This window comes from Trametes versicolor (assembly GCF_000271585.1).
Source record: "Trametes versicolor FP-101664 SS1 unplaced genomic scaffold TRAVEscaffold_9, whole genome shotgun sequence".
In the NCBI taxonomy this organism is placed as follows: Eukaryota; Fungi; Basidiomycota; class Agaricomycetes; order Polyporales; family Polyporaceae; genus Trametes; species Trametes versicolor.
Window position 1 is genome coordinate 132,282 of NW_007360329.1, and position 16,440 is coordinate 148,721.

Sequence of the window (16,440 nt, forward strand, 5' to 3'; positions counted from 1 at the left end):
TCTAGTACCCTACTATCCCGCGTCTTCTTGCATGGTGTGTTCTGATCTCGCAATACACAAGTATCTTGCTCTCTATCTCGTGCCCCTCGAGCTGACCGTCCTGTATATCCGTACGATCAATCCCCTGTTGTAATCACACGGTCAGCCGGCCGCCACATCAGCGCAGCTACGTCGCTACACGAGTACACTGAGCACCGTCATGACCAGCACAGGTGAGTGCGATCGATATTCCTCTCTCCTTCCGTTAATCTCCTGTGCCTGTAGGTTAGTATCGCGTGATACACCATAAACATAGACGGCGTCCGGTAACGTCCGGTGCGCTGTGTACGATCGGTCCGAGGTACGTATTGTGTATGGCAAGGCTTCGGGACATCATATCATGAGTCTTCTGGTTCAGCAGCGAGATCAATCTAAGCGCCGTCGACTTGTGTAGGTTCGAGCTTCGATGGCCATCATCTTTCAAATTCGACGCTGACGCACCCGCCACAGAAACATAGCGCGAAAGCGAAGACAAATGACCCCGGCGCGTGAGCCGGAAACACGCCACCGTGTTCTGACACGTCCTATCCCCCGCCGGCGACGACGGCCACTAGCTGCACGAGCGCGACGCTGTGCCAAGACACGGTGTGTCGCACGATCTGTTTCGTGATCCATCGCGCCGTCGAGGGCGTCGCTGGGTGATGCCGCCCCCGCAGGAACGGTGCGCCCCAGGGGATCACGCAGGCAGCCCCGAGCCGGCGGGCTATCAGATCCCGTATCAGCGATCCCCAGGGAACGTGCTGCGTCGCGCCCCCGCGTCGAATTTCCGGGTCCGCCGCCTTCGCGCGGTGCTAGCATGGAAAAGCCCCTGCGCCGCGCGGAGTGCGCCTCGGACCTTTACGCATCCCTCTTGACCTTGACCACCCACCCCCACCCCCGCGCGCGCAGGCACAGGCATACACATGAACGGCGGACTCTCGGCGCTGAACTGCTATCGCCCGGGGAGCAGCACGGACCTGGACGACGACGGGGGCACGCGCACGCCGCTGCCGGAGGCAAGTACAAGCGGGCGGAAGCGGGGCCCCGCGGCGGCGCACCCGCAGGAGAACGTGTGGCCCCCATGGCCGCCTAGGAACGAGTCCGAGCTCGACAAGGCCGCTCGCCTGGAGGAGGAGCGGGAGGCGAAGCGCGTGTCCGACGCGATCGACCGCGCCCTCGAGTCGGAGCGGCAGGCCCTGCGCCGCCCGCGCCGCGGAGACATGAAGCTGCTGCTACTAGGTGCGTACCCCACTCGCGTGCATCACCGCTCACCCCGCGCGCTCCTCACCGTGATTGCCTGGGACTGGTGCCGCAGGCCAGTCGGAGTCGGGCAAGTCGACGCTCCTGAAGAACTTCCAGATCCAGTTCGCGCCCGCCGCGCTCCGCGCGGAGAGCGCGGCGTGGCGCGCAGTCGTCCATCTCAACCTCGTGCGCGCGGTGAACTTCATGCTCGACGTGCTGACGCAGCCGTCCGCGGCGCCCGCGCCCGGGCTGATGCAGGCGGGCGACGCGAGCCCCACGGTGACCGCGTTCTCGCATCGGATATCGATGACCCCGCAGCCGAACAGCGACCTACGGCGGTTCAAGCTCGCGCTGTCGCCCCTTCGGCAGGTCGAGATGATCCTCGCGCGACACTTGTCCGCGGATGAGGCCTCTGGGGCGGTTCCGGGTGAGAAGGACGCCCCGGCGGTGCACCGGAGACGGGCGGGGGAGGTGACTATTCGCGGTGGACATACGTGGAAAGCGCTGCTCCAGCAGAAGCAGGAGCCGGAGGAGGGGCGGAGTAGGTATTCGGAGGGGCTCGCGGACGACATGGAGAACGCGCGGTATATTCTGGACGCATGTCGGAAGGACGTCGTCGCGATGTGGACAAGCACGGCCGTGCAAGGCGCGCTGCGGGAGGAAGGCGTGCTCGTGGAGGACCAGGCGCATTTGTGAGTGTACCCGAGACGTGCGGCGGGGGCGAGGCTAATTGGGGTCCCGTCCGCAGCTTTTTGGACCATGCGGAGCGGGTGATGCAGAGCAGCTACGAGCCCACGTTTGGTATAGCCGTCCGGTTGCTTGCGCGGTAGAGGATATGCCGTGATGTTCTTCCTAGATGACATACTGCGCGCACGACTGCAGACGATGGGTGTAGAGGAGCATCATCTTATCATGGAGACCGGTGAGTAATCTCGTTTTTTTTGCTCATGTGATGTGTTTTGACGGCGGTTTCGGATTTGTAGGGGCGGAGAACGGTCAGCATTGGATTTTCTACGATGTAGGCGGAGCCCGTGGGCAGAGAGGTGCGTGCTATGCGTTGATATTTTTGACGACATGATTGAACAGCTTGACAGAGTCGTGGGTTCCATTCTTCGACCACGGTACGCTCAACACACCGCCAACTTGAGTGTGGCACGCCTAACGACGTAACATCCCTAGTGAACGCGATAATTTTCCTCTGCTCGACCGCGGGATTCAATGAGGTTCTGGTTGAAGACCGAGCCATCAACCGCCTGGTTTGTCCCAGAGTACACAATAATCTGAGGACTACGCTGATGCTTACGGGTTCACGACGTTCAGATGGATTCCTTCAACGCCTGGAAGACGGTTTGCTCAAGCCCGCTCCTCGCATCTGTTCAGTTCATCCTGCTACTGAACAAGACCGATCTCTTGGACGCTCGACTCAAATCCGGCATGCAGTTCTCCACTTATGTGGAGAGCTACAAGGGCGAGAACGATTCGGAGCACGTTACTGACTGTGCGTCTTTCGCTACACTTTACCGCTAGCGCAGTGCGCCACTGACATTCCGCGGGCAGACCTGAAACGAAAGCTTGCTGCTATCCACCGGCACCATTCGCCACAGCAGCGGAAACTGCATGTGCATTGTACATGTGCCATCGTGAGTTATACTCATGTTGCACGAGGTTCAACCGGACTGACGGTAGCTTTTGCGCAGGACATCGACAACACGTCCCCTATATTGATGCGCAGTGGGTTACCTTGCGCCTTACGTGGTCGTTCAAGCTGATGATTATCTTGCTTGCAGTACGGGACACCATCCTGGTTAATCATCTCGCTGCGGTACAGCTGATATGAAGCATCCGGCAGTCACTGTGGACCATCGGTTTATCGTGCGCAATATTCGGTGCACGTGTATCACTAGTAAACCGCCTGTATCGTTGTAGGCCCCTTCTTCTTTTTTATCGGACTAGCACATCATCCTGCCTATGCCACGGACTATCATCCGGAATTTCGCTTATAATACTCGCCAGCCTGGCAGTGAGCCTTGCAGTTTTGGGGCCTGAAGTTTTGAAGCTTTAACTAAGATTTGTATAGTAGACTAGTAGTTGTGGAGGGTACAAGAACAGATCTAGAGTACCGTGTCTCCACGTCAGGCCACGCACGGCGACAAACTGATATACTGTCACGCTGCGAGCTGCGCCGCAGAGCACTCGCAGAGCTCGAGCGCGCCACAGACGCGTTTAACGTGTGACGTAGCGCGTATGTCACCGTCACGTAAGGCCTACGTCACTGTTCCTGGGCTGGGCCGGGCGGTGCCGCTGCGCTCGACTCGGACTCGGACTCCACTCGAGCGGACCACGACCGCTTGCTCTCGACGCTCATCTCCTCTCTACCGCTCCGCATCCACCGCCCCCAAATCAATATTCATCATGGTCCGAGGCTCTGACATCCTCCTCATCGTCGTGCGTAACCCCTGTCTCGAGAGACGCATGAGAGAAGACTCTCATCCGCATTGCACAGGTCGCTATCCTCTTCCCGCCCGCAGCCGCTGCATTCATCACCGGCTGCAGCTGTGACCTTCTCATCAACATCCTGCTCACCCTGTGAGTGACTTGTCTTGGTTGCTTGAGAAAAATATGACTGACAATGCGTTCTCAGTCTTGGATACCTCCCAGGCCATCTCGTAAGTCCCAGCCCACTCTCACATATGACGTACACGCACCGACCGACCGTCTGCAGCATGCCTTCTATCTGATATACAAGAAGATGCAAGCCGAGGAGCGTTACGGCCGTGGCGGCTACATCTGTGAGTCCAGCGTCTCTAGCGGCTCTCTAGCGGTTCTAATGCAAGCTTTGACAGACGTCGGAAACGGTGAATACCAGCCTGCCCCTGGCTACGCCCAGCCGGGCATCGTGCCCCCTGGCCAACCTAACTACGGCGCCACCGGTGGCAACTACGTCCACTAAATGCCTACCGACTACCACGGCTTCCGAACTATCTTGTTACCCCCAGGGACGATGTTCATAATGCCCCTTATTCCTCGTTGCATGTACACGATGAATTGTAGAACTATTTGATTGGATACCTAGTCTCATCTTTTCGTCGTGTCTCTGCCTTAGCCTCGTTTTGCGCGTGAACAAGGGCTGCGCACATCGTGGTGCGTATATATAGGATTTTATGCGGCCAGACTCTTCTGCTGATACCAGCATATAAGACAGCGTAGCTTTGCTCTTAGGTCGTAACGCGGTGCATATATGCACGACTGATATCTCACGCAGGGTGTGATTCATTTGCAGCGAACATCCGTGACGTCTGGCAAGCCGGTGCAAGAAGCAGAAGTGCCTCTCAGAAGGACGTCCATGGGAGTTGCGTTGCAAGTGAGTATTTATTTGAAAGAATTATGAATGAGATGTAAGTGAATCTTATTATGTTTTGTGAATGATTGGATTGAGACTGACTAATCTCCCACTCGCTACAGATTTCCCCGTCATATTCGTAGCAGGGGTGACACGACGGGGGCAGGGGAAACGGAAAAAGGCAGTGCAAGCAAGCCGCGCACGCCTACCTCTAGCTTCAGGGAGGCGCAAGTCCCCTGTGGGTTAATACGCTCCCTTAGCCAGCAGTCGCGCCGCTGTTAAGGCTCGTACATGCTGTGGCGAGGTGATCGTACGGACGCTCCTGCGTCGCGGATATGCCCACTGGCACCGCGTCATTGCGCCCCGCTCGTCTCTGCTCCATAACTACCTGGGGCGCAGGGGGCTCGCGGAGACGCACATCACGTCGCGCGTGCCTTGCGTCTTGAGTGCTGCGAGTGCGGATATCGTCACCAATTCGGATTCATGCGGAAGGTGCCAGTGATAGATTTCCTTCGACGTTCGATACAGCGCTGACAAATTTTACGCTGCCCAAAGGAACAATGGTTGCCAAGCATCCGACTTAGCCACGAGCTGGCTGCACGAAAATGGGTTACGGTGGGCGGGACAATGGGGGAACCGCTGAACCCCGCGGCCTTCATAGGCGCCCTCGCCGTGGCTATATATCCAGGCCAGCCTCTCCTGCTGCCCACCACCTCCACCTCCGCCTCCCACCTGTGGCCTTCGTCAAGCCCCCCTTCCTCTGTCTCCGCGGTATGTGCTCCATTCGTATGCGAAGTTCTTCGCTCATGGGGCAAGCAGCACCCGGACAACGACATACGATGCTTAGATATCGCCGCGAAAGGGCCCGCATGCGAGCTGATATGGCGGACGAAACCCCCTTTACGGCCGCGCCAGTATCGAAACCGGTCAAGCGGTGCGACTTCACGAAATATCTACCCGTAGAATTACTGGCAGAGATCTTCAACCTCGTCCGGGACGACAGTGCCGATGCGGACTGGCAAACAATCGCTTGGGTCGACAGTCGTTGGAGAGAAATTGCTCTGGGCGATGCCAACTTGTGGACGAGGTTGTCGTTGACCCACCGGCACACCCCTGCGGACATTATGGCGTTGCTTGGGCGTTCCGGATCCGCGATGGGTCTGGACCTGACTCTCCATGTAACCAGTCGCTTTTCCATCGAGGACGCCGAGTGGATGCTTTGGTCAACACTAGAACCAGGTACATGCGAAAGGATACGCAAGCTGGCGATCTACATTGAGGGCGCATACAACGTGCCCTTCGACATGTTCTTACGAGACTTTCGGGGCCCCAATCTCGAGAGTTTGACTTTCGAATACTGCGACGAGGAGCAAGCCGACGACGGCAGCAAGACGGAACGCGGCAGCGAGAACGAACCGCAACTCGTCGACAGGCCCCAGGAGCCCATTGAAGAGAACCCCGAAATTTTCGGGATGCTTCCCGAGCTGCCGAAGCTGCGGGAGCTCCGCATTCGGGGGATGTTGATCCTCGCACCTCCGAAGACGCTCGCGCAGCTTACCACCCTGGAGGCAAGCAGCAGCAGTGGATTCCAGTGGCTTGAAGCCATACGTCCGGGCATGGTGGATGACTACATGCGGCGTCTTCTCACGCCGTGTCAAAATCTGGAGCGGCTCTTCCTCACAGACTTCCTCGCAGGCTTCCTTTACGACCCCGAGCGGATCGCGCTGCCCGCCCTGCAGCACCTCGAGGCTTTCCACGGGTCCCCCGCGGCGGCCGTTCTCTACAATCATCTGGAAATACCCGACACCGCGGCCGTGCATCTCTGGACATACCTCCACGCCGAAGGTTCACCACCATCATCCCCAGAGTACATGCTGCCGTTCGCAGAGGTTGTGGACCGCGACGTCTGGCGCCCTCCCTTCCTCCAACACACCATCACGCTCGCCTTCCACGCAATCGCCAACCAGTCCGTCCAGGGCTGGCCGACCCCCTGGCCCGCCGGCGCGCCCGCCTGGTCCTATGCGGGCGCGATGGACGAGCTGGACGCGCGCACGCGGCGCGCCCTCCTCCCGCACGCGCTCCGCGACCTCCCGCGCACCGTCGAGGCCCCGCGCCGCATCGTGCACCTCGAGGTGCACATCCACTACACCATGGGCACGGCCCTGTGCGCCGCGGACTGGCGCGGGCTCCTGCGCGCGTTCCCCGCGCTGCGCGTGCTGCACGTCGGGGGCGTGGGCGCCGCGCACTCGCTTCTCGCGGCGCTCGCCGCCCCGCGACGGCGCAGCGCGGACGAGGAGGGAGCGGAAGAGGAAGAGGCGGCCCCGCAGAGGCGCGACAGGCTCCCGCGCCGCCTGCATGAGCTCGGGCTGTGTCTGGACTGGCTGGATGAGGTGACGTGCCAGAACATCATGCTGCAGCTGCCCAGGCATGTCTTGCCTGTGTTGCGGATTCGCCTGCCGGAGGAGGCGCGTTGGGAGAAGGGCAGGCGGCGGGTGCGGGCCCATGCGCTTGCAATCGGCTTCGCGGCGGTGATGGAGGAGCGTTGGGGGACGACGGTTTGGGTGGACCATGGCGAGCGGTGCGAGACCTGCCAGTGTGCCGAGGATCCGGCGTGGGTGGAGGAGGATGCCGTCGAGTGGGAGGGGGAAGACGAGCCTGAGTCTGATCAGGAGGTCGACGTGGGCGTGCCCGAGGGTGAGGAGGACGATGGGTGGATGCCACAGGACCCGGACGACTGGAACGCGTCGAGTGGGGACTGGGAGTATTTTGAGGTGGATGAGACCGACGGCGCGTTTTCGGACGCCTTGACGGCGGCGGCGGAGCATGGGCAGTGTGAATACTGTGCCAGGGCTTTCTACAAGGGCGAGGACGGCGGAGAGTCCACTGCTTCCTACGAGACGAACGGTGCAAAGACAACTTAGTGAACGGTATATAAGTAGTGGATGTATGTGCCGACATTTTTTATATTGCTTGAAGCTCATGCATCATGCTCGACCACTAGTGTAGTGTCTTGTCAATAATCTAATCCGGTATAAGTATGTATCCAAACAACTGCGTGGTGCCAGTCGACGCGTCAAGCGCTCTGGCGCGTCCTGCTAACAACCACCACCGTCCGCGCCGACGCCGTGCCACGATGTTCGGCGGCCCCTCTCGCTGGACCCTCGCATGGACTGCTGAGCCTAAACCATAGTACTCATGTACTGAAAGCAGAAACATATCCAGTACAAGATCGGTACGTCTCTACCGTTCTACTAGCAAGTGCGAACTCGGGAGTCACTGGCATACTGGTATCGCATATGCAGACCGTGACTGCTCGCACCCCAGCTTATGCATATGTCCAGCATGCCTTTCATCCCTCAAAAGGATTATGTCTGAGAGAGCCCTAGTCTCATAAGCATGCACTGTCAGATCCGCGCAGAAGGTGACAGGGGTGAGTCACCATAAGTTGAACGATCACAGGGCATACACGCCCACACGTCGCCAGCTATGGGGGCATCTTCCTTCAAGTCGAAGGACCTGGCCAGCACTTAGAGGTACGACGTGCGTCGTGGCTGCTATCCTGGACCTACTAACTCGTGCAGTCATGGCAGGTATTATAGACCTTCCTCTGTTCCTACATCCTGTATCGCGGCCAACTGCATGAAGCATAGCTGCGAGCGTTCCACCTATACACAATACTGGTGAAGTGTAGGTTCACATCCATCCATCCACTATCCAGAACCCTTCAACGCGGTACAGTCCTGCTATGATGACTTTGAGCTCCAGTCATCGTCGGTATCATCCTCCGAGTCCTCCGAGTCCTCACGCTCGTCGTCCGACTCATCCCCGCTATCCGACTCAGATTCGTACTGGTAGACCTCTCCTGCAGTTGTCATCTCTGGGGTCTTGACCTCCCGGTGAGAAACGCTCGACGTCAGGTCGTCAGACGAGCCGTCTGACCAGTCATTGTCGGAATCTTCTCCAGCTGAGGACGCGACTTGCTCAGAATCCTCGGTGTAGGCCCCGCTCGTCGAGCTCCATTCGTCCGGGTCATCTGCCGGCTGCCATCCTCCGTCCTCATCCCCATCCCCGAGCCTGTGGTTAGGGATCGCCAAATCGAACCCCGAGTCGTCGTTGTGGCCAAACACCCCCGCACGATCTGCCGCATGATGGCACGTCTCACATCGCTCGCGATACTCCGCACGGACCTTCGTTCCCCAACGGCGCTCCATCTCCGCCGTCAAGCTGCGTCTGTTCCTCCTTGTCTCCCTCCGCGTGACCTTGTCCTCGTGCGCCTCCGCCGAAAGCCAGATACGCAGCACAGAGACGAAGCGCACCCGCTCTGCGATGCACACGCACATCGGGGCCCTCAGAGCGACCAGACACAGCCCGAGCTCGCGCAGGCGCGGCAGGAGCACGCTGCACCGCTGCGCCCGCTCTGAGGGCCCACAGCGCGCGTGCGGCGCGAGTACGCAAAGGAACGAGCGCGCGGCGCGCTCGCCCCCGCCGCGGAGCACGCGCAACGCAGGGAGGGAGAGCAGGAGCTCCCGCCAGACCGCGGCGAACAGGTAGTCGGGCATCGTGAAGTGGATGTGCAATTCGAGGTGCACGATAGGCATGGGAAAGTTGACGGTGCGTGGGAGGTCGCGGAGGGCCCGCAGAAGGAGTTCGCTTCGTGTGCGGGCGTCCAGGCGGCTCATCTCGCCCATGATGCACCAGGCGGGCGAGCCGGTGGGGTGCGCGGTGCGCCAGCCGCACACGTGCTGGTTGGTGTTTGCGTTGAAGGCGAGCGATGCGGTGTTCTCGAAAAGAGGGGGGAGCGAATTATCTTGGTACAACAGTACATTCTGTTTGGCGTCTTTGAGGGGCGTGTAGAGATGAACAGCGGCGGTTTTGGGAATCTTTAGGTGGTTGTAGAGAGGGGCCTGATATGGTCTCTCGTGCAAAATCTCCAGGTACTGCAGCCCGGGCAACGTGACTTTCTCCCAGTCCAAGTAGGACCCCGCATGGAAACCGTGGAGCACGAGCTGCTCCAAGTTTGGACAGGAAGTGAGAAGGGACTGAAGGTATTCGTCCATTGACTCTGGCCCCAGGTTGACGAGGTTGTATTTATCGGTGTCGGACGTCTCCAGGATGGACAGCCGTGCGAGCGTCGTAGGCGGGACGAGGAGCAGGAAGCCTCGCATGCGGAGCTCCTTCAGCTGCGGAAGATCCGCGAGCACCATGAAGACTGAGTCATTCTCTTCAAATGGAACCTCCATGACGCCATGACAAGATCTCTCCTTTGTCTCGTCGACAAGAGTCAAACTCTCGAGATGGGGCGCCTGAAGAGACATCAGAAAGTCGCGGAGAACCGAGAAGCCGCCGCTCGCCGTCCAGACCGCTAACTTCCGCATCCTAGCGCAGGCACCGTGTTTCTGGGTCAACTTGAGCATCTCCCGCGCGTGGCAGGGCGCAAGACGAGCATCGAACGTGAGGTCCAACCCCCTCGCCGATCCAGAGCGCTGGACCAATTCCAGGGCGTCCGCGGGAGCAAGCCTGTGGTCGAAGAAGACTGTCTTCCAGAGTTTGGAGCCACATAAAGCGATCGCCCTCCAACGTCGGTCGACCCAAGTGACGGTCTGCCATTCCGTGCCTTCGCTGTCGTCCTTTACCATGCTGAAAATCTCGACCAGCAATTCGGCGGGAAGCCCCCTGGTGAAGTCGCGTCGTTCGACCTCGTTCAGCGCTAGAGCGGCATCGGTAGGACATCGAACCGCTACGGGTGTCATATCGGCTATACCGCAGTGGCTAAAGTGAGCCAAGTTGTGATGACCGGGCGCTGCTTGTCATGTCTTCGTTAGCAGAGAACTGGACACAGTGATGCGCACTTACGGCAAGGAGAAAGAAGTATGGCACAGAGACCAAGTAGCGGCGGCGGCGGTGGTGGTGGTGGACGGGAGGAGGGCAAGCCTAGATATATAGCCACGGCGGGGCGCCTATGAAGGCTGGGGGACACTAGTTCACCCGTGGCCCTCATTGTCCCACTCCTGGCGCCCCAATTCCGTACGGACCGTCCGGGGTTAAATGTACTTCTTGGAGACCATTGTCCCTTTGTACACTGCTAGCGCACCGTCGCCAAAAACCCACGCGTGGAATATATGAGCATGATAACGAGCGCATGACTCGGGCTAAGCCCTAGCTGGCTGACGCCAATATTGCGGCGTGATTCTATCCATTCATCGTAGTCTTTGCGCCCCTTGTTAGGGTTAATCCCGGCCCGATCTGCGCTATGATGTCTCTAACGGGAGCACGCACGGTGAGCCACGGTCATCGACCCGTGAGGCGACTCACTTTGTCTTTGGGTCCTCCTCGTCATCCAGCGGAGGCCAAGCGGTAGCAACCACCTTGCGCGGTTTCGGCGGTCCCCGTTTCTTCTGTGTTGTGGCATCGTCCGCAGTAATGGTGACCCTCATGATGTATGATACTTGTCTTTGTGGAATGGAAGCACGAACTGTATTGAAGTGATGTTACAGAAAAGATACTACGTACAGGATGTGCCACGACTTCCAGAAAACTGTGCTCCATGGGCACAGAGGTGCAGAAGATAGCAGTGTTGAGAAGAAGAGGATCTTTATCGCACCGAAACTTCAGAAACTGCGGTAGGATGAAGCCGCTGAACCTGTATATGATGGTGCTGAAGCTATATGGTAAACTTACGATGTAAAGGTGTCGCAGAACGACCAAATGATGGAGCACGCAGAGTGAGAGCCTCCGAGGTAAGCCGGGATGCCATTGAAGGAGATGAAGAGTACAGGAGGAGACGAGACGAGAGGGATGTTCCTTCCGTGACAAACCTCTTTACCTTGGAAGAGAGGCATTGAAGTAATATAGGAAGGAGGTCGGTCTTGCACCAAGAAGCCACTTCAGGGGCTGCGGTCGAGAGTGCCGCTGCGCCTGTACACAAATGGTGCTGGAATGAAAAATCTCAGGCGCGCAAGACGCGTGGACTATATACTCCGGCGGAGATCGAAAGCGTGCCACTCCGCCCAGACGCGTCGACGCGTCTAGCGCTCAGGCGCGTCCAGCCACTGCGCGCCCACGCCGTACACCGTGGCCCTCTCCTACACTCTCCTCTGAACCTCCACCATGGCGCTTATGTACGGAAAGGAGAAGGATGCAGAATACGAGATTGGTACGTCTCTGCAGCTCTAGAGCATATCTGCAGCGCTAGAACAAAGCGCATATACAGACAACTCCTCGCACCCTGGCTTCTGCTCCTTCTTTACAAAACTCCCAGCCAAAAGCCCCGACTCTGGGACCGTCCGTCTATTCTACAGGAACGAGTACTACTCAGTACACGGCCCCGACGCACTCTACGTAGCCACCCATGTCTTCCGCACCAACTCAGTCATCAAGTACCTCGGCGGTCGTGCAGGCCTGCCTAGTGTCACCCTGAGCGAGAGTCTTGCGAAGACTTTCTTGAGAGACGCTTTAACGAGCAAGCAGCTCAAAGTGGAGATATGGGTTCCCGAAGCCGGCCAGGGAAAGAAAGCTACCAAGTTCGTGCTTGATAAGGAGGTGTGTACCCCTGCCGTAATGTGTTTGCGTTATGGACTCTCACCGTGTGGTAGGCTTCTCCCGGTAACTTGTCGGCGGTCGAGGACCTGCTCTTCGTGAATACAGATATTGTTTCTGCGCCCATAGTCATGGCTATCAAGATGGCTAGCGCCCCAGTGACCGCGGGGAGCAATGCAGCTAAAACCAGAACGGTCGGGGTTGCATACGCGGACAGCAGTACGCGCGAGCTCGGGGTCGCCGACTTCGTAGACAACGATATATTCTCCAACACTGAGGTGCGTTATACCCAGATGATCTCTTCTCTGAGTGCTAAGGTGGCTCTGCTTTGGCTCGCGCAACACATAGACTCTCATCATTCAACTCTCGGTGAAAGAAGCCATCATACCGACTGGGACAGCTTCTGGGACGACCGAGCGCGACTTCGATCTGAAGAAACTCAAGGAGGTCCTGGACCGCTGTGGTGTAGTGATAACGGAGCGAAAGCCAAGTAAGGCTATGATGGATACCGACGGAGCGTTGGATCTCATTATTGCATTATAGGTGACTTCATGACGAAAAGCATCGCCGACGATCTCCTTCGGTTGTTAAATCCGAGTTCCACCCCATCCTCTTCTAGCTCCGATGCCACTGCGACAATCCGTACGTGAACATCTGTGATTGTGTTCGCAATCTCACACGGACTAACTCAATGCGCAGCCCAACTACAGCTCCCCTCAGCCCCAGCAGCACTGTCTGCTCTAGTCTCTTACCTCTCCCTCCTTTCCGATACCTCCAATCACGGTGCATGGAGCATACGCACACACGACCTATCACAGTACATGAGACTAGATGCCAGCGCTCTGCGCGCACTCAACTTGACCGAAGCCCCAGGGAACATCGTACGCGAATCATTTAAGGACCTCGTTTACGCTTGCTGACAATGATGAGCAGGGGTCCAACAAGAATACGACTTTGTTCGGCTTGTTGAACAAGTGCAAGACGGCACAAGGGTCCAGACTTCTCGGAAGTTGGCTCAAGCAACCCCTTGTGAACCGCCATGAGATCCGTAAGTCGTGTTGTTTGCGGTTGGGTCACTATCTGATGTCCTACGTGTGCAGTCAAGCGACAGAGTCTTGTCGAAGCATTCTTTGATGACGCCAACTCCCGTCGAATCCTCCAAGTAAGTTACGGCGCTAGCTCACGCCGTTCAAAGCCTTGCTGAATGCACATTTTCGGTCTAGGATGACTACCTCAAGCTCATGCCAGACATGCACCGCATTTGCAAGCGATTCCAGAAATCCGTCGCGTCGTTAGAGGACGTCGTCCGTGTATACCAAGCCGTGCTGAAAGTATGTCGCCACCTCGAGCTACATCATACATCCACAGCTAATGCACCATTCAGCTCGAGGGCCTCATCAGCACGATCGAGGGAATGGACACAAGCTCCGAGGACCAGAAGGCGCTCCTCGAGGAAGCCTACCTCACTAAGTTCCGCGTACGCCGTTTTTATGTTCACCTTTTCTCGCGCCTCTCACTGACTGACTCGTCCGGTAGGAATACGACACCGCACTGAGCAAGTACTCGGAAATGGTGCAGCAGACACTCGACCTCGATGAGCTTGAACACCACAACTTCGTGATCAAGCCCGACTATGACGATCGTCTACGTACGCTCGCGGACAAGCTCGGTGAGGTGCGCGACGGGCTGGACGCGGAACATCGCAAGTCCGGGAAGGCGCTCGGGCTCGAGCTCGACAAGAAGCTGCACCTCGAGAACTCGCCGCAGTACGGGTATTGCTTCCGGGTCACGAAAGCGGTATGTGCTAGATTCCATGCGCTGCGTGCAGCATGGCTAAAGTGTGGGGAATACACAGGACGGGAAGGCGTTGACGGACGACAAGCGGAGGTGGCAGGAGCTCGGAACGCTAAAAAGCGGCATCTTCTTCACAACATCGACTCTGAAGGAGCTCTCGACGGAGTATACTGAGCTCACGCAGCAGTACTCACGCACACAGAGCGGGCTCGTGAAGGAGGTGGTGAACATTGCATGTGAGTGTATGCGGACTCTTAAGATGTGCACATGTGGCTGACAGGGAATAGCGACCTACACGCCTATATTGGAGGCTTGGAACAACGTCATCGCATATCTCGACGTCGTTATCAGCCTTGCGCACGTTGCTGTCAATGCTCCCGAGGCGTATGTCAAGCCTGAGATCCTAGAGAAGGGTCAGTCCGAGTGAAATCCTGACACGCATAGCGTCGTTGAATTATCTACACAGGGTCTGGTAATCTCGTCCTAAAGGAAGCCCGCCACCCGTGCCTCGAGGTGCAGGACGATATCAGCTTCATTCCAAACGATGTTGAGATGATCAAGGGTGAGCTCATCACAATTCGCAACGTTGCCCGGCGCAACTAGCTGATATAACGCCCTCAGATGATAGCGAGTTCCAAATCATCAGTGAGAGTCCACGTACATCACTTATTTCCGCATAGTTAATGATGTCTTGCAGCTGGTCCCAACATGGGCGGAAAGAGCACATACATTCGCCAGGTCGGCGTCATCGCGCTCATGGCGCAAACAGGCAGCTTTGTCCCCTGCTCGGAGGCGCGCGTGCCGATATTCGACTCCATTTTGTGCCGTGTTGGTGCAGGGGACAGCCAGCTGAAGGGTATCTCGACGTTTATGGCGGAGATGCTGGAGACTGCGACCATTCTGCGAGTACGTCCTGGTGAACTCACTGGTTTGTGTCGAGTGCTAAAGTGTTACGCACGCAGTCCGCGTCCAAGGACTCGTTGATCATCATCGACGAACTCGGAAGAGGTGCGTTGCTTTGCGATGTCTTCGTACTACACATACTGACAAGGGGACAGGGACGTCGACATACGACGGATTCGGCCTGGCATGGGCCATCTCTGAGTACGCTCTCTTTCGATCGCCAACTTGCTCCCATCTAACAACGTCGCGCATACAGGCACATCGCGTCCCAAATACACGCATTCTGCATGTTCGCGACCCACTTCCACGAGTTGACCGCACTCGACCAAGAGATCAAACATGTTAAGAACCTTCACGTTGTCGCGCACGTTTCCGACGCGGACGCGGAGGGCCGCGATCGCGATATCACGCTGCTGTACAAGGTCGAACCGGGTAGGTATCCCCCGCTTGCAATCAGAGACTATCATTCTGAACCTTTTGAAGGCGTATGCGACCAAAGTTTCGGTATCCATGTCGCGGAGCTCGCGAACTTCCCCGAAAGCGTCGTGAAGGTGCGTGCATACTGACGGACGTACGCAGCTGCTAGGCACTGACATGCGCTTGACTAGCTCGCACGACGGAAAGCCGACGAGCTCGAGGACTTCAACACAGACAAGGGCGAGCCCGAGCTCCCTGCAGAAGTCGTCGAGGAGGGCACGCAGATCGTTGAGGAGCTGCTGCGCGCATGGGCGGCGACACAGGGCGGACACGATGGCGAAGACGTCGTGATGGGCGACGAGGAGGCGTCCGAGGAGGCGCAGCTCGAGGAGCTGCGGCGCTGCGTGGAGAAGTTCCGCCCGAGGATTGAGAGCAATCCGTGGGTGCAGAGCGTGCTGGCGACGCTCTAGAATGTTGTCGTGTTCGTGCTCGCTTGATCTCGTTGTTTGTAGCTATCGTACTTGCTGTGCTGTTCATTTGCTAATGAAGCTTTCTCCGCATCCAATTTCGTGACTCACAGGCCGTCGCGCAGAGTACTGGCCTAGGAATTAGCCGGCTGGAAGGCGTCTCGACATTCAGGTGGACGATACTGAGAAATACGAAGATACATGACGGTTACAATCTCCACTACTGTACAACTTCCGCGGCCATCGCGAACCCTATTGCAACGGTACCGCCGGATACGAGTCTCAAGATAAGAGGTGAAGCCAGGTGCATACATTGCCAGGCAGGAACTCAAGACGCCTACTTCTTGCCAGGAGCCGGTTTCGAGTCATCCTTGTTAGTACCATTAGGGTTGGAGCCCAGAGCGCCATCCTTGGAGTCCTTAGGTCCCGTCGACAGTACAGGTATTCCCGGAGGAGGGTCCGCTTGGGCAGGATCCTCGCCCTACCACCGCTGATCATGAGCTTTCTAGATATACGGTCGACTGTAGCATCACAAAGAACACACCTGCCTGTGATCGACCTTCTTGTGCGACTTGTTGGTGGGGGGGCTCGGCGTGTCAACCAGAGACGGCTCGATCGCGATTTTACCGGCGCCCTTCTCGCCAACAAACCCCCTGGTTATTTTGTCCTGGGAGATATTGATGGTCGTCTTATCATCCAGGCTGAGTATGTCCGCCTCCCAGA

The 16,440-nt window shown here is 57.7% G+C and overlaps 5 protein-coding genes across 5 annotated transcripts; 4 read left to right on the forward strand and 1 right to left on the reverse strand.

Moving 5' to 3' along the window:
* Positions 1–894: 894 nt before the first annotated feature.
* TRAVEDRAFT_171151 (G-alpha-domain-containing protein) lies at positions 895–3,340 on the forward strand. The gene is made up of 11 exons (XM_008043062.1): positions 895–1,257; positions 1,334–1,952; positions 2,009–2,061; positions 2,117–2,182; positions 2,244–2,303; positions 2,355–2,381; positions 2,440–2,516; positions 2,581–2,758; positions 2,818–2,900; positions 2,958–2,991; positions 3,048–3,340. The coding sequence occupies exons 1-11, from the start codon at positions 942–944 to the stop codon at positions 3,095–3,097; spliced, it is 1,563 nt and encodes a 520-aa protein (XP_008041253.1). The 5' UTR covers positions 895–941; the 3' UTR covers positions 3,098–3,340.
* Positions 3,341–3,640: 300 nt separating this feature from the next.
* On the forward strand, positions 3,641–4,289 carry TRAVEDRAFT_151796 (UPF0057-domain-containing protein). The gene is made up of 5 exons (XM_008043063.1): positions 3,641–3,705; positions 3,764–3,846; positions 3,902–3,926; positions 3,983–4,049; positions 4,104–4,289. The coding sequence occupies exons 1-5, from the start codon at positions 3,673–3,675 to the stop codon at positions 4,208–4,210; spliced, it is 315 nt and encodes a 104-aa protein (XP_008041254.1). The 5' UTR covers positions 3,641–3,672; the 3' UTR covers positions 4,211–4,289.
* Positions 4,290–5,481: 1,192 nt separating this feature from the next.
* TRAVEDRAFT_49965 (uncharacterized protein) lies at positions 5,482–7,521 on the forward strand (the record flags this gene model as incomplete). The annotated part of the gene is made up of 1 exon (XM_008042864.1): positions 5,482–7,521. The coding sequence occupies one exon, from the start codon at positions 5,482–5,484 to the stop codon at positions 7,519–7,521; it is 2,040 nt and encodes a 679-aa protein (XP_008041055.1).
* An 822-nt stretch (positions 7,522–8,343) lies between these two features.
* On the reverse strand, positions 8,344–10,350 carry TRAVEDRAFT_49966 (uncharacterized protein; the record flags this gene model as incomplete). Its single annotated transcript, XM_008042865.1, has 1 exon — positions 8,344–10,350. One exon carries the CDS (start codon positions 10,348–10,350, stop codon positions 8,344–8,346), a length of 2,007 nt encoding a protein of 668 aa, XP_008041056.1.
* A 1,357-nt stretch (positions 10,351–11,707) lies between these two features.
* TRAVEDRAFT_171157 (DNA mismatch repair protein) lies at positions 11,708–15,720 on the forward strand (the record flags this gene model as incomplete). Its single annotated transcript, XM_008043064.1, has 21 exons — positions 11,708–11,753; positions 11,811–12,139; positions 12,193–12,414; positions 12,485–12,626; positions 12,680–12,778; positions 12,836–13,017; positions 13,070–13,184; positions 13,237–13,298; positions 13,360–13,467; positions 13,521–13,613; positions 13,673–13,933; positions 13,992–14,166; positions 14,218–14,343; positions 14,397–14,494; positions 14,554–14,575; positions 14,628–14,836; positions 14,893–14,938; positions 14,989–15,034; positions 15,090–15,265; positions 15,317–15,384; positions 15,442–15,720. The coding sequence occupies 21 exons, from the start codon at positions 11,708–11,710 to the stop codon at positions 15,718–15,720; spliced, it is 2,904 nt and encodes a 967-aa protein (XP_008041255.1).
* Between the last annotated feature and the right edge of the window lie 720 nt (positions 15,721–16,440).

Coding starts and splice junctions, on each gene's coding strand:
- TRAVEDRAFT_151796 (XM_008043063.1), top strand. CDS start 3,673: ATGGTCCGAGGCTCTGACATCCTCCTCATCGTC. Junction 3,927..3,982: donor GATACCTCCCAGGCCATCTC/GTAAGTCCCAGC, acceptor GACCGTCTGCAG/CATGCCTTCTATCTGATATA. Junction 4,050..4,103: donor CGGCCGTGGCGGCTACATCT/GTGAGTCCAGCG, acceptor AAGCTTTGACAG/ACGTCGGAAACGGTGAATAC.
- TRAVEDRAFT_171151 (XM_008043062.1), top strand. CDS start 942: ATGAACGGCGGACTCTCGGCGCTGAACTGCTATCGCCCGGGGAGCAGC. Junction 2,901..2,957: donor TGCATTGTACATGTGCCATC/GTGAGTTATACT, acceptor GCTTTTGCGCAG/GACATCGACAACACGTCCCC. Junction 2,992..3,047: donor GTCCCCTATATTGATGCGCA/GTGGGTTACCTT, acceptor TCTTGCTTGCAG/TACGGGACACCATCCTGGTT.